Source organism: Calypte anna, chromosome Z (assembly GCF_003957555.1).
Source record: "Calypte anna isolate BGI_N300 chromosome Z, bCalAnn1_v1.p, whole genome shotgun sequence".
Taxonomy (NCBI): domain Eukaryota; kingdom Metazoa; phylum Chordata; class Aves; order Apodiformes; family Trochilidae; genus Calypte; species Calypte anna.
This window is the reverse complement of record NC_044274.1, coordinates 66,945,423-66,969,486: the sequence shown is the minus strand read 5'-3', so window position 1 is coordinate 66,969,486 and position 24,064 is coordinate 66,945,423. Positions and strand designations below refer to the sequence as shown.

The following is a 24,064-nucleotide window of genomic DNA, read 5'->3' as shown; positions in this document are numbered from 1 at the left end:
TGTCCCATGGGTGCTTCACCATTCATGGGCTGCTGTTTTTCATGGTTCTTGAAGGAAAAAATTCAGAAAGGGGTTTCAACCACAGCCTGCATTTAACAGTTACCTGGGCATTTTGTGATCTAGTCTCCAGGCACCATGGGGTAGTGTTAGGATGCTGCCTACCATGTGTGGTGTCCTGCCCAATGACAGCAACAAGAATACTGCTGGTTTTAACACAATTCTGTTCATGATCATAGAAATAATTTTAAAGAAGAACGTCTTACCTTGGCGTATAAAAGTTTGGCTGGTATCTAGTAATATATCACAGCCTTCTACTATTGTTCTTTCTATGGCTAGATTCTTCCGGATGTTTTCTGTATCACTCACTTCATCGTGCATCACCCTGTCAGACACAATAGAAAATGCACTTTTAACTCCCTGAAATGTATCTTGCACCCGTTGTGTTTGTTTCCACTAGCACCATGAAGACACAGAAGGTAGATGATGTCCTTTGCCACCTACTCCAAAACTGATGCATCCATGCAGTACAGTATCACCCTAAAAAAAAATTCTTGCTAATTTTTGCCTTCCCTTTCAAACAATTCCTTTTATTTTTTCAGTGGTGGAACCAGCTTTGGCAGACTGTTTTTTAGAGTGCTCCTGAACACACCAAGCTAAAAACTCTTCACAGATGACAGAATACTGCTTCTTAATAGACTAGACTGCCAGAAACGGGCAACTCTGTCCTAGCATTTTGTATTAGTTTTAGCCCATCACAGAGTCCTTGCCCATGTCTTTAGGTTGCTACTCTGCTCCTCTTCAATTTACATCTCAATATATTATTCACTTCTCCCTTGCTTCCTTGTAAAAACCACAGCTCACCACTTATTTCATTCTACTTCTTTTCACGGTCATCCTCCCCTTACACAGAGAAATGCAGATTTTTTTAAGGGCTGAAACCAACCCAGAAGTTTAACTGGTTTTCTGATGTATATGGTGTTTTTTTAAACTGAGACTGGACTGTGCTATTTGAAAGTTCCTCCTCCCTCAGAACTACCTTAAAGTGATGGAACTGAGTCACAGAGTTTTACATTTATGGTCTATACTGCCTGCCTTATGAGCAGAAGAGGATCAATCAGTATCACCCTCCAGTTCTGAATGTTCAGTGACAAATCAGTTGAATCAGCAATGAATTCTGACTTATTAGATAAGGCCAAGGGAAAGCTGATTGATCTGCTTGTACACATAACCCTGGTCAGACAAACTCTCTGCTTCCTTTAGTGGAAAGGAGATGTCGTTTCCAGATCATCTCAAAAAAAGTGCAAAATTTGCTAAACACTGGAGGAGTCAAATACAGACATTTCCATAAGAGATGTTGCTTGCTCAGATCTTTAAGTTAGAGATTGAAGAGCTTGCAGAGGAGGCAAAACAGGACCTGGCTCAGACAGCTACCTCTGTTAAACATGTAGCAGGACAAATAGGAAAAAATAAAAATCACAGATTCACAGAATGGTTTGAGTGGCAAGGAACCTTGAAGATCATCTAATCCCAAAGCCCCTGTATGGGAAGGGACACCAACCACTAGATCAGATTGCTCAGAGCCCCATCCAACCTGGTCTTAACACTTCCAGAGATGGGAAAGCCACAAGCTCTCTTGGCAGCCTGTGCCAGTGTCTCCCTATCTTCACAGGAAATAATTTCTTCCTAATATCTAACAGAAATCTACTTTCTTCTAGCTTAAAACCATTACCTCTTGTCCTCTCACTACATGCCCTTACAGAATGTTCCTTCCTAGCTTTCCTGTGCGCCTCCTTTAAGTATTGAAAAGATGCTATGAGGTCTCTCTGAGGAACCTTCTCTTCTCCAGGCTGAACTACCCCAATTCTCTCAGCCTGTCTCCCTAACAGAGGTGCTCCAGCACTCTAATCATCTTTGTGGCCCTCCTCTGGACTCAGTCTAACAGCTCCATGACTTTCCTGTGTTGGGTATTCCAGAACTGGACACAGTACTCCAAGTGGGATCTCATGAGAGCACAGCAGAGCAGAAAAGGTGAATCCCCTCCCTTGACCTGCTGGCCACACTTCTTTAGATGCAGCCCAGAACACAGTTGGCTTTCTGCCCCTCAAGTGCACATTGTCAGTTCATGTTGAGCTTCTCATCACCCAGCACCCCCAAGTCCTTCTCCTTAAGGTTATTCTTAATGCATTCTCTACCCAGCCTGGATTTGTGCTTGAGACTGTCCCCAACTCAGGTGCGGGACTTTGCATTAGGCCTTACTGAACTTGATGAGGTTTGTATGGTCCCACCTGTCAAGCCTGCCAAGGTCCCTCTGGATGGCCTCCATTCCTTCCAATAGGTTAACCACACCACACAACTTTGTGTTGTCAGGAAACTTGCTGAGGGTGCACTTAATCCCACTGTCCTACGTCTCTGACAAAGATGTCGAACAGGACTGGCCCCAGTACCAACCTTTGAGGAACAGCTCTCATCACTGGTCTCCATTTGGACATCAAGCTCTTGACCACCACTCTTTGGATGCAACCATCCACCCAATTCCTTATCCAAGTGGCCCATTCATTGAGTCTATATCCTTCCAATAGGGAGACCAGGATATCATGTGGGACATTTTTGAATGTAAGCCCAGGTAGGTGATGTCAGTTGCTCTTCCCTTGACCACCAACTCTGTGACACCATCATAAAAGGCCACCAAATTTCTCAGGCACTATCTTGCCCTTGGTGAAGCCTTGCTGGCTGCAACCAACCACCCCCACCCCCATGTGCCACAGCAGAGTCTTCAGGAGGATCAGCTCCACAATCTTGCAAGGCACAGAGGTGAGACTGATTGGCCTGTAGTTCCCTGGGTCTTCTTTCCCTCTTCTTCCCTGTTTGAAAATGGGGGCTATCCCTCCCCTTCTCCAGACACTGGTAACTTCACCAGGCTGTCATGACTTTTCAAATATGATGGAAACTGGCTTTGCAACTTAATCTGCCAGTTGCCTTAGTAAGCCACAGATTGATCTTGTTAGGTCCCATGGACTTGTGCCGTTTCAGGTTCTTTAGGTGGTTCTAGGTGCCCCTGGGTACCCCTAGGTGGTTTTAGGGAGTTCTTTAGGTGCCCCTGCTCCAGCAGTGGGCAGATCTTCCTTCTCCCAGTGCCCACCTTTGCCTTCTGTGACTTGGATGGTGTGGCCAGAGCCCCTTGCTGGTGAAGACTGAGGCAAAAAAGTAATTGAGTACCTCTTCTCCATATCCCACATGACCAGGCCTCCTGCTTCCTTCTGGAGAGGGCTCGCTTTTTCCCTTATCTGTGGCTTATCACTGATGTACCTACAGAAAGCCCTCTTATTACCCTTGTTGTCCCAGATTTAATTCTATCTAGGCTTAAACATCATCATAACAGAGAAAGAAAACAGAGCAGACAAGATCATGCAATTAGCAACAGCTATAAAGTGATCCCTCTTTTACAACTAAAGATTCTCCAAGCACATCTTCAGTGAATACTCCAGATACCCAAGATTTATATTCTGCAGTTCAAACAGCATTTCTTTGTTCACAGCAGAAAATTCTGTTTTGGAGAGATAACAAACAAATTTCTTACTAGGTTGACAGAGGGGAACATCTGAGAATGGCCTGGGAATTCAGGGGAAAGATTCACTTTCTACAGGGTGCACCAGTTCTCAATATAAATCTTTAATTCCTGTTTACCAGGCCTAGTTTGAAGAGCATGTGAAAATCAGTTGTTCCATTAATGCACGTAAACTATAATACAGACTGAGAGCTTGGTACTTTTCAAGATCATGATTGATTCCCGTTGTCACACAGTGCACAGAAATGCCCTTTTTTCCTTTAACTGTGAAAAAATATATAGTTTTCTATGTAATGCAAATGGCTTATGAACACAGGAGTAGGTGGTTCCTATAGCAACTCCTATTCTCCCCTACTCAAAATACAAGGAGACACTTGTAGATCTATGTTAGCCAAAAAAAAAAAAAAAAAAAAAAAAAAAATTAAAATAGAAGCACAGTAATATTAAGTTGTGGTATTTTTTTGTTTTAGTTCATACTCTTTGCTTTGGTTTTGACCCTGTTGCTTAAAATAATTTTTTTAAAAAGAACAAAGCTAAACCAAAATAAAGAAAACAGATTTTATATTTCAAAACCTTTATTTAAGATTATTAAATGTAAGGTAATAAAATCTTACCTTGAAAGTTCTTCTAGTTTAGATTTAGCAAATTCCAGGCTTTTTCGCTCAACATGTTCATGTGGTGTGTGAGCCAGAAGTTCATGAAGTGTTATAATATATCTCGGAATCTTAAAACAAATTAGGTATAGAATCAGTAAATCCTTAAAAGAATAATTCCAATACAGCTTTTTGTTAAATATTGGCCTTGTAAAATATGTTTTGCAAACATTAATATCCACAACTAAATGATTAAACATGCATTCTAAATTTAACTATTGCCAACAAAATACTGAACCTTTGGATGACAGAGACTGCATAAACATGTTTTCAGTTTGGGGAAGCGCACAATGTATTCATTACATTTTAAACAAAAGAACAGATCAGAGGCAGCCACAAAAAAAGCCATTGAATTTCATTGCTTCACGCTGATATCCAAATCTCAATGGAGAACACTTCCAAAGCTCCCTAGAAGATTCATATATGCCTTCCCTCAATTTTAAAGGATACATGAATCTAAATTTCTTTTGTCTTTGGAAATGCCAGCTGACCTGCTAGTATTTAGTCAAATTTACATTGCACTATCAAAACACTGAAGAACATGCATATACTTGTCAATACATGAGTACCAAAGGGCACAGGGCATCTCAAGGACCAAATCCACTCATTATTACTTAAAGCAGTTTCAAAGCTTGCAACTAGAAACACTTGATACTGCAGTGTAACTTGCCTTCACAAAATAGAACTTTCCTGGGAGAACAAGACATCACTTTTTGTGATGCTGAAGTGAAAAGTCATCAGCAATTACATCCTCCATCACACAGGGACAGGACTTTCTCCCTTCTAGGATGCTACAGCCTTGTTTCAGCTCAGCCAAAAAAATCCCAAAACTTTACAGTATATAAGCCCAAAGCTGAAAAAAAAATTGTTGCAGATGCCAGAGGCCCTTCAGGCTAATCTGGATAACTAGCACTAACACACATGCACCTTTTTTGTTTGGTTGGTTTTTATTCTTTACCTGGTTTTCCAGGATCTAAACAAAACTGTTCTCTTGATGACTAAAATGCTAGGCTAAATGTGAAAGACATGGTATCACACCTCTTAAAACAGTCACAAACAATTAATCCAGGCAGATGAAGACAAAATATCAGACAGTTAAATAAGTTTTTAAAACATTTGCACTATATGTTTCAAAGACTAGGTAACTGGACAACAAACTAGGAGGAAAAATTCAAAAAGCATTCCTAGCTAAATGCTTGTGGCTGTTCTAACTTGTGATACCAGGTGTATTATCCCTCTGTAGACTACTTCAGAACCCTACAGCAGGAAGAAGTCAAGTAACTGTTTTTCAGCAGTTTCTTCCTTTGTCCCTAGTCCTCATCCCACATATTCCCCCTCAATATACGTAAGATTCTAAATAGACATGAGTCAGAATAGCTGCAGAAAAGATCAATACAGGCAGAGTTTCAGTACAATAACAAAATAAATGAAAAATATACTAATTTGCATGAGAGTACTTTTAGTTAACCAAGAAGAATCTTCAATCAGTCGTAATTTTAGTATCACAAAATGCATCAACCGAACATTAAAAACAAACAGCCACAAAAAATATACAGAGACTACCTGAAACATGGGGTAAGTAAGGAAAGTTTCCAGCATTCGCCCCTCACATGCTGGGTTGGCTTCATACTGCTTCAAGAGTTTGTCAAAATCTCTGTTTTGCTTACAGTTTGCCAGTACTTGTAGACTATATTGATGATTCCGAACAAATTCTTGATATATGTTCAGCATTGGCAGCAGAATGTCAAATAAGTCAGCTAGAAAAAGTCAAGAAATGCTTTTGTTTTCCCAGCTCCCCATCTCTTGAAATATATTTTCAAAGAAATCATTGTGTTCTCTAGAAGTGAATTACTGTAATCATCTCTATTTCCAATACACTGAGATTTTAGAAACATTAAAACTGGCTCTTTCACCTGACAAAACATGGTTGTTCTGGTTAGCTAATGATCAGACATCAGACATCACTAAAAATTCAGGGGCCCATGTCTAATCAATGCTTAGGGCAGAGGAATTTTCATTTACAGACTGAAAGACAGTCATTACTGCCCACATGGGACTCCCACTACACACGATCTTCTGGAAACACATTCAATTCAAAAAAAGAATTTAAAGAACTCCTCTCTTTAAAAAAAGACTTTACTGTAATTTGAAAAATAAATACCAAAACTTTACCACTAAAGAAAATATAGTAACGTACCTAGGATTAAAGTAGGCCAGTTAGCTATTCTTGCTTTTAAGCCCTGGTGAAATATCTCATGAAGAAACATGATTGTTTCACTGAAAAACAAAAAGACAATTCAGGTTTTATTTCCTGGTTAATAATCCACACGGAAACACTTATTTCTGATTAGCAGTATGTTTTGCACTTTCCTAGAAAAAGGCAAGATTGTTATTATTATGAAAGTAAGTGCTTCCTTTTATTGTACTGCTCAAAAATGTTAGTACAGTATGTCTGAAAATACATAGTACTTGGTGTAGAAAGTATGTTCTACATATGTATTATATATTATATTATACATACTACATATTCAGTTATTTTAAATAAAAACATTCATTAAATAACATGTTCTACACAGTTTAAATAATAGTTTTTCCAAGAATAACTTTGACAACGAGCTCAATGCTTTAAGAGGGACTGTAAAATGGAGAAATCTCAAGCCAATGATAGTCATCTATACCCTTGCTTGCTGCTGCTTTAAGATTTGAAGCTTACAACTTTTCTAAAACATAGAAACTTAATGTTGTGGTTAAGCTGATGAGATCAAAGGAAGTAGGGGACAACCCATTTGTAAGAGAAGCCATAAAGTGAACATTGATCATGAATGCACTATGAAGTGGAAATTTGTCTCATTACTGAAGGAACATGTCATGTTTCTTATAAATTTGGGACAGACTTGGACATAATCCCAGTCCTGTATCAAATGTTAGATGCCCACTGGTTCATCTCTACATACTTATTACAAGTATTACTTATTACATAGTACTTGGATGCTTAATGCAAAGAACAAATCTTTTCTGCATGATATAAGAAGACTAGTGAGAGGGAAGGAGGCTCCTCAGGCAGGATAACAGAAAATAGCAAATTTGGTGTACTCATCCTCAGGATCTTATCTGGATCATATGAGGCCACTAAATCAAATTTTGCTCTTTTAAGAGAAAAAGAAACAGGAAAGGTGACAGCACATTAGGAGAACAGCCCCAAGAGGCACGATTTGTCCTTTTCTTACTCTAGCAGAGGAAGAAATAAAATACACAGAGGCAAAGAGGTCCAGCTGGTTTCAAACAGCATCACCAACTGCACCTTTCCTTTTACCCCTAGAAAAATGGTCTACCTCAGTGACATTGCTTACATCAGAGAAAAAAACCCAAAGAACAGTGTCAGACCTCACTACTGCAAAAAGAATAGAAAGAAATGGCCAGAGAACCCCCCATACCTGTTGAGGAAAATGCTGCTAACATCATCATGACTGATAGGTGGCTTCTTTGAACTTGCAGCCATCCTTAAGGGACGCAGAAAGCAGTTCACAAGAACATAAAGTTGATGCACATATTCAGATTCAGCCTCCACCATGTTAAAAACAATCTGATTTCTTTTTCTCATACTTTCTGCATGGGGAGAACAAATATAATCTTGGACAATAGTTTTCCATTTTCTTCTACATAACCAGCCTCGCATAAAGCTCTGGACCTAAAAACAAACCAAACAGGAAAAAAAAAAAGAGAAAAAATATTACATAACTGAGAAGCTCCTCATTGCAGAAACAACCCTCTAAATGAAATGTGTCCATTTAAAAAAACAAAAAGTCTCATGTTCTTGTTGATGAATAATTGTTCCTTATTTGCACATGTAAAAATTTTTTGTCAATCAAATCCTCAAAATTACTTGGTTATTTTTGTTGCCAGGAAACAGATTGGAAAGATATTACATACATGCCAAGGTACCTTCTACTGCAAGGCCATATATGCCCTTCCTACCAGCATAACTGTGCTACCCACGGTGCAGGTTTTTTAACTTCTTCTGCCTCTTCTTACACATTTCTCTTATACTCCTGGAAGTGTTGTGCAACCATTCCAGGTAACACATTTCAAGGCAGTGAATATATATATAGTTATTGACATACATATAATTATTAACGCTATATAATTATTGACATAATCCTAAAGTAGGTGTAAAACTCAGTTGAGTTTCTGTATGAATAAATATGAGTTAGCATATGTATTTAATCTAAGATTAAATATACTGCTTGGCATCAGACACCTAGGCCATCAAGACTGCTACCCAGTAAAGGCAGATTTTGGGCATTCTTAAAAAATTGTTTCTATGCTGAGGGAAAATCTACTTAAAAAATCTACTTAAAATCTACCTTTTCCATTAAAGCTACACAGTGAATTCAAGATTACAGAAAAGGTCTATATCTGATGACAGAAAATTTCAGTATGTCTTTGCCCTGATCATGATGTGAAAATCATTCATCTTGAAAGAAAATGCAAAATCTGATTGACAGGAGTTTACTCTTAATAAAGAGCTTCCAAAAAAAAGAGGCCCAGTTATCAAAACACTCAAGATGTTTAATCCATATGAAAAGGAAAATTCACACAAGGATACCATGTCAAGCATTGACCCTTGCTCAGACTGTATGATTCAGAGTCAGAAACTAAGTCCACATACCATAAATGATATTATGCAATTTAACAGAATTATAGAGTAATAGGATCTGCTGAGCTGGAAGGAATCCATCAGGATCATCAAGTCCAACGCCTGTCCCTGTGCAAGGCACCCCCTGGATCACACCATGTGCCTAAGAGCATCATGCAAGTGCTTCTTAAAGTCCATCAGGATTGGTACTATGACCACTTCCCTGGGGTGCTTGTTCCACTGCCAGAATGAACACTGAAATCAAGGGTGACCCATACTGGACCCCATCTTCAAACATGAATTCCATCCAAGCTCATACATTAGGATTTGTGGGAGTCTGTGACAGGCAGAGTTCTGTAGCCTGGTTATTCCCAGACCTAAGCAATATACTGGAAGTTGCACATGTGAATGCCACACAGATTGGGACAATTCTGTCCCTCTTATTAAAAGCACTGGCCATACTGTCCCAGAATAACCACTGTGAAACAGACTGGCTGACAGCCTAAACTGAGACTGCTTTTTGCATTTTCAGTATTTGCATTCCAGCTGCAGTGAGACAATGTAAGTCATTCTTTCATATCTTTATAAGCATTTTTGTAAGAAAGGAGTATAAAGTCACTATACATTTGTTTCCCACAGGACATAGCCCATGAGTTAATTTCAGTCTTTACAAGCAGTTGAATGCAAGCTTCTTTATGAAACTGAATATATATCTTCCACATAAAGGTTAATACTTAAGCAACAAATACACCATGGCATAAATGTGACACTGAAGCACAGGAAGCTGATATAATTTAAGATATTTAAGTAAAGGAAAAGGAATCTTGCTGTTTGACTGTACTTAATGAAAGCAAACAAAGACAGAACTACACAGTCTAAAGTAGAGAAGTGCATCCCACATTCCACCGTTCTGTTAAGCACAGAAGACTTCATGTTTACCTTTTTAATTTTTTTAATATCTGGATCCTCATCTTCCTGATTGCCTTGATAGGGCCTCATTCTTTCTTTTGTTTTATTGAGAGCCACAATCTGATAAAAAACAAACATTCATTAGATGCTTTCTCAAGCTAATGAAATTCTCAGTTACAGAACTCACAGAAAAATATTTTCCCGTTCTTCAAGTCTATTAAAGCTGCACAAAATGATAAGCATTTATTTGGTCACAGGGACATGAACACAGGTCTCTGAAAACCAGCAAGGCTTTTGGTCCAGATGGAGGAGGACCAGAAGACAGCTGGTTCTCCTCTCAAAACAGAGTGTGCCTTTTATCACCTCAGGACTGCAACAAAATTTTTAACATTCTGTTAAACAAAGCAATTTAGAATACCTCTCAATACTGCCATAAAAAAAGACAATGTGTCCAGGATAACACTGCTTGTGTGAAGCCAGGTAGGAAATAATGCAATCAGTGGCACCCATACTGCAAAGCGATGTGTCATCTTAAAGCCCCTGACAATGAAGCAATCTGATCAGTTTAACAGTCTCCAGTATTTCTAAGAAAATTATTTTGTCAAGGGTTCACAGGGAGACATCTTAACCTTAGTGGGTTCCCTCATTTTCACAAACATTATAGAAATGTTGAACACAGCAAAATGCTATAAGCAATTGTTTGATGGCTCTGGCACGTACCTCAGATTTAAGTCTTTCAATTTCTGTGTCTTGATCTTCAAGCTGATGTCGAAGCTGGTTGGCTGCAATCTTTTCAGTCTCTACAATCTGGACAAGATGAATGTACTTCTGCATTAACACCTCCCGCTCTATCAGAATATCTGAGTAACTAAAAGACAAAACACTAATTTAGCACAAATAGCCAAATATTGTCTTCCATATCCTCTTACAAGATAAAGAATCATAGAATCATTACAGTTGGGAAAGACCTCTAGTCCAACCATCAACTCAACACCACCATCCAACTAAACCATGTTCACAAATGATCCATCCACAAGTTTTTTGAACACCTCCAACACCTCCTTGGGCAGTCTGCTCCAATGCCTGACCACTCTTTCCAAAACGAAATTTTTCCTAACATCCAATCTAAACCTCTGATGGTGCCACATGAGCCCATTTCCTCTCACTAGTTATGTGGGAGAAGAGACAAACCCCCATCTCTCTACAACCTCCTTCCAGGTAGCTGTATAGACCAGTAAGGTCCCCTCTTAAGCTTCTCTTTTCCAGACTGAATAATCTCAATTCTCTCCATCACTCCTCGTAAGACTTGTGCTCCAGACACTCATCAGCTTTTTAGCTCTTTTCTGGACAAGCCCCAGCAGCTCAATGTCCTTCTTGTAGCAAGGGGCCCAGAACTGCAAACAGTACTTGAAGTGCAGCCTCAACAGTGCTGAGTACAGCGGCAAAATCACCTTCCTGCTCCTCCTGGCCATATTATTCCTGATACAAGCCAGGATGCTGGTGGCCTTCTTGGCCACCTGGACACACTGCTGACTTACATTCAGCTGGGTGTACACCACACTCCCAGGTCCTTTTCTGCTTGACAGCTTTCCATCCACTCTTCTCCAAGGCTGTAGCACTGCCTGGGGTTTTTGTGACCAAAATTCAGGACTTGACTCTTGGCCTGGTTGAACCTCATACCATTGGCCTTGATCCATGTGGTACAACATCTCCAGGTCCCTCTGCAGAGCCTTCCTACCCTCAGGCAGATCAACACTCCCACCAAACTTAGTGTCATCTGCAGACTTGCTGGAGAAGCACTCTGTGCCCCCATCCAGATCACTGATGAAGATATTTATCAAGCAGCCCCTCAGCTGAGCCCTGGGGAAGACCCACCACTCGTGACTGCCAGCCAACTGGATTTAACTCCATTTGCTCCAACTCCCTGGGCTCAGCCCTCCAGGCAGCTTTTTATCCAGTGAAGAGCACACCTGCCTGTGCCACGAGCTGCTGTCCTCTAGGAGGATGCTGTGGGAGATGGTGTCAAAGTCTTTACTGAAATCCAGGAAGACACCACGCACAGCCTTTCCCTCATCCACCAGGAAGGTCACTTGGTCACACAATGAGATCAGGTTGGACCTGCCTTTCCTGAACCCATGCTGGCTGGGCCTGATCCCCTGACTGTCCTGCACTTGCAATGTGAGTGCAGTCAAGATGAACCTCACCATAATTTTTTTGGGCATCAAAGTCAGACTGACAGACCTGTAGTTCCCCAGATCTTTCTTCCAGACCTTCTTGTAGAAGGCATTACATTGGCAACCCTCCAGTTGTCTGGGACCTACCCTGTTAACCAAGACTCTTGATGAATGATGGAGAGAGGCTTGGTGAGCTCCTCTGCCAGCTCCTTCAATACTCTTGGGTGGATCTCATCTGGCTCCATGTACCTGCAAGTGCCCAGGTGCTGTAGTAGGTCATTAACAGCCTCCTCCTGGATTATGGGGGAGTTCTGCTCTCCATCCCTGTCTTGCAGCTCAGGAGGCTGAACACTATGAGAATAACTGGTCTGACTATTAAAAACCAAGGCAAAGAAGGCATCAAGCACCTCAGCCTTTTCTTGGTTGCGATGTTCCTCCCTCTCCCTGTATTCATTAAGGGATGGAGATTCTCCCTGGCTCTCTTTTTGCATTTAATGTACTTGTAAGAACATTTTTTTGTTGTCTCATGACAGTGGCCAGATTGAGTTCTAGCTGGGCTTTTGCCAGCTCTATATTTACACAATAAACATTCTACGAATTACAAACATGTAAAACCATGTTTATTTGGCTTAGTATATAAAGAATAGCTTGATCACAGATCATCCTGACTTACATTGCTCAATATCCTTTTAATACACAGGCACTAGTGGTATCCAGGCTCCCAGTATCCAGTTACTGATAGTGAGGTAATTGCACTGATCTTTTTATGAGCTTCTAGTTCTCAGGCTAAGCCCAGAAATTCTATGAATTCAATGTATTTATTTTAAGGGCTGCTCTTTTTTTCATCTTTTGGGAAGACTTGAAGGGAACATCTGGCACTTAATCAGAACTATTTCTTATTATCTTTACCTGTTAGATCTCTTTATGGAAGAATTTCCACCATAACTTGTTTTAGTTTGCTAACACCTATTGTGCTTTTAGGCCACTTTGGGATTACTCAAAAAAATGCACTTTTTCTAATTTCTTTGTAATCCTCTGAGGTTAAATAACCCTACAAAATAAAGATCAAACTGCAAAAAATACAGCCCTAATCTTTGACAAGGGATCTGTTACTGTTTTTTCATCAAATACTGCACTGAAAATGCTATCATATGTTCTTCCACTGTCAATTTAGCACAGCATTTGACAGAAGGAATCTCTGGATTTCACATCTCTTCCCTTTTAAACTTCTTTCTACTTCTTACAGCACTCATAAAAAAATGAACATTTGCTATTAAATACAATGAGGCTTGTTACAGTGAAGTAACATGCATTCTCTCCAGTTAATCTTTTTTTGTATGTATTTATTGCCCTTTAAATCAGTAGTAGTGCTGTTATATACTGGAGGGGGCCAATACAGCTATTAAATTCAACACTTCATTTGGAAAAAAAGTTCATTTAAAATACTTTGAATAGGTTCCCATAGCTGTCATGAAGTAAACGTTTTTCCTCTTTGGAGATTATAAAAAGAATAGAGCATCATCCAACCTGGCCCTGAAAACATCCAGGGAGGGAGCAGCCACAACTTCCCTTGGAAACCTGGGCCCATGTCTCAACACCCTCACAGTGAGGAATTTCTTCCTAATATCTCATCCAAATCTACCCTCTGCATGACAGAAGCCATTACCCTTTTTTTTTATCACTACATGCCTTTGTAAAAAGTCCCTCTGAAGATTTCCTGTAGGCCACCTTAAGTACCAGAAGGTTGCTGTAAGGTCTCCTAGAGCCTTCACTTCTCCAGGACGAACAACCCCAACTCTCTCAGACTGCTCCCTCCGTCACAGAGACACTCCAACCCTCTCACCATCTTTGTGTCCCTCCTCTGGACTTGTTCCAAGTGCTCCATGTCCTTCCCATACTGAGGCTCCAGAACTGGACACAGGTGGGATCTCACAGGAGTGGATGGGAGGGAGAGAATCACCTCCCTCAACCTGCTGGCCACGCTTCTAATGCAGCAGAGGATGCAGCTGGTTTAGCACAGCTTTCAGGAGTACCTGCTCTACGATGTTGCCAGGCACAGAGCTGAGACTGACTGGCCTACAATTCCCCCCTTTTCCCTTATTTTCCTTTCCTTTTTTTTTTTTTTTCTCTTTCCTCTTTTCTCCTCTTTTCACTTTTTAAATTTGTAAGTTACGTTTCCCCTCTTCCAATCAGTAGGAAGTTCACCCAACTTCCATGACTTCTCAGATCTGATGGATAGTGACCTAGCATCTTCATTCACCAGTTCTCTCAGATAAAGGCTCCAGCAGTGCTACCAGCAAATGTATAAAAATGAGATTTTTATACGGAAATCAGACCAGTGTTATGGTCCATCAGATCACTCTGTGTTAACTATACTAATGTTGCTAAGGCAGCTGGAAGAACCAGGCACTGGACCTCAGCAGAACTATTTATAGTCATATCAAATCACTCTTTTGAAATGCAAACCACACAAACGTCAGTTTTTTCTGAAGATCAGGCAACAGGGCCGTGGGGGTCATAAGGCAAAAAACATTGCCTACATCTGCCCCTATTAACCACCTGCAAGCAACTATAGCACTCTTTTAACAGAGGAGGAATAGATTAGAGACAGGTTTTAAAGTCTAATGTCACATCAACCGTCTCACTAGAGGTGGAGATAGTAACTGTTAAAATAGAATTTATGCAACCCATCCCTATGACGTTAACCAAGGTTACTTGGGAGATCACCTGTACCCAAGTACCATTAACTCCTTCATGGCATGAGATATCACAGGACACCTATGTACTGGTTACAGAGCTGATTTACCAGAAGGAACAAAATCAGGATGGGCTTTCAGACAACACATGAACAACTGTTCAGAAAGGCTGTTTAAGAGGGGTCTGCTGATTTCCAGTCAGGTGGGCAATGGAAGATGGAGATTTGAACAACTTCATAAACTAGGATCAGAGGGGGTGACTGTATGTAGGACTGTGTGATATATTAGGAAGCATGAGAATTCCACATGCCAGATGATTTTCACTACAAGATCCTTTTAACTGGGAGGGGAAAATCAAAACTGGAATAGAGACTCTTTCAGAAGGGTGACCCCAACAACCATGGGTGGTTTTGTGTATCTGAAGCATGTCAGCTGGGGAATAGCTTACTCTAGGACCAGGGGTGTGTGAGGAGGGGGCTGCTACCCTTGTGTGAGAAGAAAAAAATCCTGAAAACACATCTCCTTAGCCAATATGTTACTCATATTACTCACAACTGGAAGTACATGGGGTAGACTAAGTGTCTTAGACCAGTTCCTGGGGGTGCACAGTGTGCTGGAGAGGGGAGAATGCGAACCTGTGAGTACCAGCAATTGGAGAAGGTCTGCAGGCACAGGGGATTTGTGCTTCCAGATGCCAGCAACCTAAATGCCAGAGCATTTAGGACCAGCTCCTGGGCAGATTTCATGGCTAGGCTACTTACACCCATACTGTATCTAGGCATTGTGTGTATTTTGCACTAACATACTTTCATCCTGATCAGGCAGGGATGGGAAAGGGAGGAGGCTGCTGGTGTGTGTGCCCGACTGAGCGCTGAATGTCTCTGTGCTGATCCCTGCTTTCTGCTGCTGTCAGTACACACATTTGTACTGGAATTACATGTCCTGGATCACTTCTGGTTCAAACTGGGTAGGGTGGCAGCCTCATGTCTCATAATTCTTTTAGTGCAAATTAGTTTCCTAATTAAGTTCACACTTGTGCCTGCATGAGCAGAGGGTTGGTAAAGGTGTGGGAATGAATGGCTGACTTATGAGAATGGCAGCTGCTTCCTTCAGCAGCAATGTGGGCTTATGAAGGACTAAAGCATACACGGAACCACAGCCTGAAGCACTTAGTTTAATACTTTCCAAGTCAAAGTTAGAGAAGAGAGCAACAAATTTTACAATTTCTGCATCCATATAGAAGAAAAAGAAGCATATTTTTTTTAATTAAATGCAAAAACATTAATTCATTTTAAAACCATGGAAGAATTTGAGAGGGTGAAAAGTCCACCTCAGTGTATTGAGGGTGAAACAGTTTTTCTTTTGAAAGACACAACTCCTGGGGTGAAATCAAAGCAGGACTTGAACAAATATGCATACCTAATACCCATTTATCCACAGTGGGGCACAGGATGCAGTCAGACCATGTTATTTTTTTAATAGCCTACTTATACTTGCAAAATAAATTTAAAAAATGGATGGCTGCAAACACATATTTGGCAAAAAGTCATAAAAAGCAATCCAAAATTAGATTTTGCACATGTCAATCTCAGAAAAGAAAAAAGAAAAAAAAGGAAAAATGACAGAAGCCTCAAGTACTTTGTCTCAGCTAAAACACATGGATTACCACAGCTGCTCTCGGGGATGACACCCTCCAGAAAGCAATTAAATATTTCCATTTCACAAATGCCAACCTACTCAAAGGTTATTTCCAGGCCTGTTTTCAATTTAAGGGGAGGGGGAATGTTCTCAGTAATTCCTAGAATTTTTACCTAAGACATCTGAGACACAATAGAAGACTTTCATCAAAGGTGTACACAAAACGCCATTTAGCTATTCAGAACAAAGACCTGAGGAAAGGGTCTGAAATGTCTTGTGCTAGCTTCAAATGCACTTGGACACTGAAGAAGTTGCCAAAGCTTGTGTCATTTGCCAAAAATACAAACTCAAGGAAAAATGTCTAACCATGATGCATGCAAAATTTAATTCCTGAATCAAATCTGTTGCGTTTTGTTAAATAACATTGGCAAGAAAAGTCTTATGCAACAGTCTAAAACTATTATTTTTACTTTTTAATGTATTTTGGTAAAAGACCCAATTGTTACGTAACTAATTATGCAACTACACATTGTTTTGCTAGACACAATGGAGAGCAAATAAAAGCAACTTTCTGTGAAGTAGAAGAGTATAAGAACAATGAAGTAATCACAGCAGCATACAACACTCTATGTTTAGCAACTAAATATCAGAAATTTTTTTGTCACTTCTGGATATTTTGTTCAAAAAAAGTGTTCTAGAGCAAGAAAAGCCATGTCCAAGCCACCAGAAAAAAAAAATTCTCCCCCAAAACTTAAGAGACCCACACAGCAACGTGATTAAGAAAAAAACCCAAATGATATAGTGCTCAGAGAATATCCCTCACAGTGCCGTACATAGATCGATGTTATTAGGACTGTCATTTCAGATGGGCACAAATAAAGTGGAAAATGTCAAATAGTAAAAGGGAGTGAGATAAAAAGACTGATCTTGCTTATAAGCTACAACAAGAGACACAACTGTCATCTGAAGGCTACAGCCACAACTTTCTGGTAGAGTCAAAATTCAGGGATGCCAAGACTGAATCTCGGAACTAATTTCTTCTTAGCAAGTACACGGTCTCAGTATTTTCAGCTGTGTGTTTTTTTAATGTTGGCTTAATTTTCTGTTAAGTTCTGCTTTGAAATTTCATGTGTAATATGTTTATGAACTGAACTACCCAGAGAGAAATTTTAACTCAGTGTTATGAAGCATCTCTTGCTCACACGCCTTTTATACCAGGAAATGGACAAGAAAAAAATTATCCTGAGAACAGACAAGTACAGGTTTGTTCTTGCCGTGAATCCAATTACCACAAAGCAAAAAATCATGCTCCATTTTTCACTTCCTTTCAGTGGTATTCCAAAAAGAAATTGGACCAGATCTAGAGACAAGTTAAAGCTCTACCTCCTCTCCTCTTCCCTCAGCAATGAGACATACCCTCATGGACATCTTTTCTTGGGATGGGCTGAAAGTTCAAAGCCTTTTGTCTTCTCAAGACCTGAAATAATGAGTTCACTCAGAGGGATATCACACAAAACGTGGTTCACTAAGTACCGCAACCCAGTTATCCAAGCAAGCACAAGACCCTGTTCAGTTCGGAACCAATGCTAAGAAAAGAACGCAAATCCAAAGACCGGATGCCCAGGCAACATAAGATCTGAAGCTTCAGAACCTTATTTCACCAGTTCTAGAATAAAAACTACTTGCTGGTGGTGTTCGTTTTTAGTTATGAAGTAAAATCACTTCTGTTTACACGGCTCATGTCCTAAGCAACTCAGGAACTGCCTGGTTCCCTGTGCGTTACCATGGCACTGTGGATTAGCTGAGGTGAGTGTCTATGACAGGAGGCTGGAGAAAGTGCATTTCAGCGAAGGGATTTGCCCCCAGAAACTATTTCACAAACCCTCAGATGATTTTCATTTAGATAATACTGTAAACCTCATCCATACACCTTGCAGACCTTTTCTCAGAGAAAGATAATGGCATGGCTGTAATTCCTACTCTGTTCCTTTTCACAAGACTGATCGTTGTTCAGGACTTCAGTTTTTGAAGCTGATATTTTATGTGTTCCTCTTCATATCACAATAGCTTTACCTCTTTTTTCTTACATATATTTCTATCTAAGAGCTTTTTAAGAAGCATTCTTATATTCACCTGGCATATCACTTACTACTTTATTCATATAACACACTTCGTCTCTAGCACAGGACTAATCCTAGGAGTTGTTTACAATACAAGAGTATACCTATTGAACTAATTTCAACTGGAACACATTCACTCATGAAAGATAAAATATAGTGACATAAACATGAATCATATAGGCATTTTTTCCTATAACATACCCATGAATGGCAAACAATACACAACTAATGCACTGTAATATTTATTTCTATTTAGGGAGTTAATTTATACTTCCAAATTATTATCAACTTATTTGCAATAAAATGAAGTTTAGGTTAAAAAACAAGTTTCATACCTCGCTTGGTGAATAGCTTCTACCCATTCATCACCATCTGCTTCATCATCACAACGGAGTTCCAGTGGCTTCTGCCCTTCATGGCCAAAAAGAACGGTAAAGTAATGCTGCAAATTAGAAGGAGAAAAAGAATGTTCACAAACTCTTTTAAACAAAATAGATATACAAAACTAAAAAACAAAACAAACAAAAAAACCCCACAAACCCTGGCTTTTTAAACACAGCCTAAAGTATTGCTAAACTAGGAAAATGCGTTTTGAGCTACTAGTCACAAAACATGGATTAAAGTTGAAACTGTATCCTTAACATATTCCCCCGTGCATCAAGGTAATAGCTTTTTGTGATACTTACTGTGAGTTATTGCTCTTAGGCTCCCACATACAAGACAACAGAATGTAATTCCCTAGGCAGCTCCTACAGTCAAATACAATAATGTGACTGTCATGGAGTGTCTGGATCTCTTTTTCCCCTCACTCTTATACCTTACATTGTTCACAGACGTCAGCATGGGATTAACAAATCTGGAACTGCCACCTACTGGCTCTAGGTGATTTCCTGACCTTTTCAGAAGAACCAGAGAGTGTCCCTTCTCATTCATCACACTCTCAAAACATTTTTGTCCTCCTCTCAGGAAGCCTCACCAATAATTGCCACTGCAACAACTTTTTCTTTTCATAAGCAAATGCTACTCACACAGGAATGTCATATGCTTCAATGTCATTTCTATATGAAAGATGTAGCCCGTCACTGTTTTACAGAACACAGAATTTCAGGTAAGTTTTTGCTATTTTCAGAATGTAGTAAAAATAATAATGTCTGGTGGGGAGGGGAGAATCTCCTAATTATCTACCTCAAAATGCATTTCACAATGTCGGCATTTTACAGCCTTATTTTACAGAGCTTGCATTCCAACTTCCAATGTTGATGAAAATAGGTATGAAAATATTCTACCTAAGCAGACACCTGTAGTTTCCATAGATGCATTAAATGCACTGTTAGTAAGCCAGCTGTTTCGTGGGCAGTGGGACCTGTGTGGGACCTGCCCAGCCATAAAACCACCTTGTTATTAGATCAAACATTATTGAGGAGATTTAATGTCCAAAAATCTCTGGACCAGATCACTCAGTTCTTTTCATTGCTTAGAACTTCTCAACCCCTCTTCCACCTCCATCCCAGTTAACAAGGAACTGAATATAACCAGCAATTGCTTTCTGGTGTTTAACAGCAAATTCCAAACACACTTCAGTCAGCACACGAGGTATATAATTTTTTGTTCTCCCATGCCATTAGCCATTGCGTACAGCAGTAAGAAACCTGATGACAACAAACATTCTGCTTTCCTTATCAGACCCACAGCTCAGCTGAAAAAAGCCTTCCTGTAACCAAACACCATGCTGGAGATCAAGCAAATACAAAACACCCCTGAATTAAAAACCAAGACAGGAGGAACACAAGCATAAACAGAAACAGAAGGATGAAATTTTACCTATGGCAAATCGGCTGCAGATACTGTAAACACTTAAAAATAATTTTCTCCATATAAAAGGACACTATTACAGCCGTACACTGTCCCCTTCCAAAACATCTGGCTGCCAGCTGTGCACGTACAACACACAAATTGGTTGTGTGGTGTGCCCAGAGCAGGTTCAGTATATCCGAGATGCCTGGATTCATTACACTGCCTCTAGCCCTGTCTGTGCACCTGCATTTGCACCAATATTTGTACCCAGGGACTTCAAATTCACAAAACCCAGCTACCTCTGTGAACAGAAGTGCACCTGTATCTTTGGTTTCTTTTTCGGTAACATGAACACCTCTGATGGCATTCCATAAAGAGAAATCTATTACTTTGTGCATTATATTATTACATGATTCTCCATAACACAGATTAAAACTTTTATAACACGATGCAGTTGAAAGCAACCTGCAGGACAGTAAGAAGTGTAGAAATACTGCACACAAATGTGCTCTGATTATAAACTGGAATTGTCTATTTTAAACAGTATATTTAAAGATAAATCACACTTTTTAGAGCTGCATTTTATGTAACGAGCTATTTGTGTTTCATAAAGTGGAGACATTTAAATTAGAATAAATTCACAAGTGTAGACAAGCACTGGATTTAACCCCATTGTATAATTCAAGCTAAAGGGAGAGACAATATTACAGTCCTCTTCACTTTTGAAATGAAATAACTCAGATTTCTGTTGAGCAAGACGTTCATCAATTTCATGTTGCAGAATTTAGACTTAGGGGTGTGCAGTTACTATGGTGATATGCATGGTCTAAACGCTTAGCTAGACCAAAAAAAATGCACAAATTCAAAAAAACTTAAGAGGACTACTATAGTATGAGTGGACACAGAGGAAACAAAAGCTAAATTATAAAATGCATTTGTTTCCAGAAGCTACATTAAAACTCATCTATATCCTTCATCCCCTTGAAACATGTATGCTGCACTTAAGCACCAGTATCAGCTATCACAACAGCTAACCAGAGTAGTCAGCTGTAGAGTATGCAAAGTTCAATATTGTAACATGCCTCTAAAAAGAATCTCTAAGTCAACCTTGAATTCTCTTTTTAAAATAAAAGTTGATCATTTACAGAACTAAGTTGCTACGAGAAAATAAGATGATATCTGCAATGCATTATTAGATTCTCAAGTTGCTGATGTATGTGAGTGGGCCTCTACACTTATATATAGACATACATAATTTTAGCACTGCCATTCAACCTGCTAAATAGCTCAGCTTCCATATCACTGCAACACAGCACAGTTGTAGCAGCCCGTGTCTTTTCCACCTGTAGATTAGCACTGATGCTTGCAACAATTCAGCTACTGAAAACACTGAAGGACTAAGAAGGATGAGCACTCATCTTCCCACACTGGTGCTACCTCTAATAGGCAGAAAAGCTGCTACCCCAGATAATAACACTGCTTGACAACCCCTACTGCAAACTTTTGCCTTCAGCTCCTCGTAAATTTGGTCAGTTTTGAGTGTCTGATGGAAAAACACTGGAAAAAATGATCAGCAGTGGTTTTGTTATCTTATCCTTCCATCAGCAAGGCAGATAACTTTCAAATTATGTTTCAAAGGTCTTCAAGGTGACTACTGAACCCTGACATACTGTAGGCTTGTAAATAATTACTGTGTGGTAATAGCCTACAAACTGCTTTTCCTTAAACATTCTTGCTAAATATAAAACATCTAATTCCCTCCATAAAATACTATAAAAATACAATTTTTAATGGTTAAATAAGGCATGGTTTCATTACATCCTATTTCTTGATCATTCAGTGACTTATGGCACAGTTTTCCTATAATGGTTCATGCCAGGACTTCGAGTAATTTTAAAAGAAAATTCGAGCTGTAAATATTTGTAAGAGTGGAGACTGTTAATGCAAAACAACTGTGAAAAATTATTCTGTGTATAAAGACTGTTAGCAAAAATCAGGAGGCTTAGTGAAAGTCTGTCTTCTGTGTGAGGCATGAGGAAGCTTAATCATTTGCTCTGTTTTTAAGATTTATTATATTTACTAACAGATATTTGTAAGGGCATGTTAACAAATTTTTGAGGGTAAAAAGATGGGTGAGGCAATTTATTAAAATTTAAAATTATGAGATAAAAATATTTCTCATTTTTTACTTCTAAGGACACTTCAGAATCTGGAAACTCGAATGCAGCCTCAAGCACTAGTATATTACTGGGCAGGAGGGGATAATGACTGCAACAACTGAAAAATCTCAATAATTCTTGCAGGAAAAGCATCAAATTGCAGACTAAATCAAAGTTTTTACTAATCGAGCACATTTAACCTCATTAAGTTTTCAGATGTGCACCCCTTTACATTATTTTGCCTAGCTGTCAGTACATACAAAACTGACATGTACAATACAGAACATCACATGTATTCTGTATTTCTTACCTCCTGGGGAGAGGGAAGGAAAAGAGAATATACTTAGAGGAAGGCAGAACCTCTAAAAGGTGCAAAAAGATGAGTGTGCAGAGGTAAGCAACACGTTTTGGAGAGAAGGCAACATTCTCTCCCCATCACTGGATCAGCACCACATGAGCAGGAAGTATTGTGCCTTGAATCAAGAGAAGGCAAATGCCAGGGCTGGGTTTTCCCAAGTTTTGATACTTCATGTACCACTAGCACTGGCAGGAAATTTGTAGACCACTGCTGATAATTATCATGAAAATGAACTGATGACAGGAGGGTGAAAACCATGACAGTTTTTGCAAGAGTTACAGGGTGATCTACCAAGGCAATACACTTTGTATCATGCCAATTAACAGAAGCTATAATGAGAACTAGATCAGTGGGTATTAGAATTAATATGATGTACTTGAGAAGAGTCTTTTGGATAAGGATGTCATGTCTTTTAAGCCCACCAGTTCTCTGAAGGGGCCAAGAAGTATTTGGATTATGATATGATTTTCAAAATGCTTTTGACAGATTTTTAGGGAAAAGCCTGAGCATCTAGGATTTACAAGAAGAACATCCCTCCAGGAATAAAAATAAAAAAAATAATACGATGAAAATCCAGGAAACAGTGCTGGAATATTGGATCCATGGAACTGGACACACATGGAATGATGTGTCATTCTTACCATGAAAAGCAGCCATCAATGGACTTTCTCAGGGAACTGCAGTGAGGATATGGACAGGGGTTACACAGGATGACAAATTTCATTAATTATTCAAGGAAGCAATGATAAGAACCTGTTACAGAGAACTGTAGACTCAACACAGTAAAATGGCAGATGAAATTAACAGCACACAAATTTCATGGCATATGTGAGGAAAAATATTTCAAGCTTCACACGCGTAAAGGTGGGCTCTGTGCTTGGTGCTAGAACTGGAGTAAGTTTCTGGAGTAACCCCCATGAAAACCCCATCCCAAAACTCAGCAGATGCCAAGTAAAACAAACCAGAGTGGAAGGGATGATTAGTAAAAAAACAGAACAAAGCAAACATTCACATTATGCTGCAAAACAGCAAATGCTTTAAAGTAGTTTTGTACCTCCAGTAACAGAAAGGGAATCATAAAATGGGAGAGATTCAGAAAAAGATAAAAGAGGTATGCAAATGCTTGCTTGTTTAAATTAGATATCCAGAGAAGTTAAAACTAAATTAAACTCTCCAGAATAAAGTAAAGAACAATATTAAGAGTATCACAAAAGATATGGAAGGGATGGATAAGCATCAACTGGTCTATTTCTCTTCCAATTAAAAAAAAATCTATTAAATGAACATAATAGAAACCAGCTGCAAAACAAGCAGAGGAAAGTAGTTCCTCAGGCAACTGGTAGTAATGTGCTGCTCCTTGAC

At 39.4% G+C, this 24,064-nt stretch overlaps 1 protein-coding gene across 1 annotated transcript in view; it reads right to left on the bottom strand.

The window, feature by feature from the left end:
- The window catches only part of RASGRF2 (Ras protein specific guanine nucleotide releasing factor 2), a 121,974-nt gene that overhangs the window by 61,966 nt on the left and 35,944 nt on the right, over positions 1–24,064 (bottom strand). Inside the window, exons 2-9 of the mRNA XM_030467765.1 lie at positions 18,727–18,833; positions 10,484–10,631; positions 9,794–9,883; positions 7,653–7,906; positions 6,416–6,495; positions 5,782–5,975; positions 4,180–4,289; positions 264–382 (exon numbers count right to left, since the gene is read on the bottom strand). Of these exons, the coding sequence (XP_030323625.1) occupies positions 264–382; positions 4,180–4,289; positions 5,782–5,975; positions 6,416–6,495; positions 7,653–7,906; positions 9,794–9,883; positions 10,484–10,631; positions 18,727–18,833 (1,102 nt within the window). The remainder of the gene's footprint in view (positions 1–263; positions 383–4,179; positions 4,290–5,781; positions 5,976–6,415; positions 6,496–7,652; positions 7,907–9,793; positions 9,884–10,483; positions 10,632–18,726; positions 18,834–24,064) is intronic.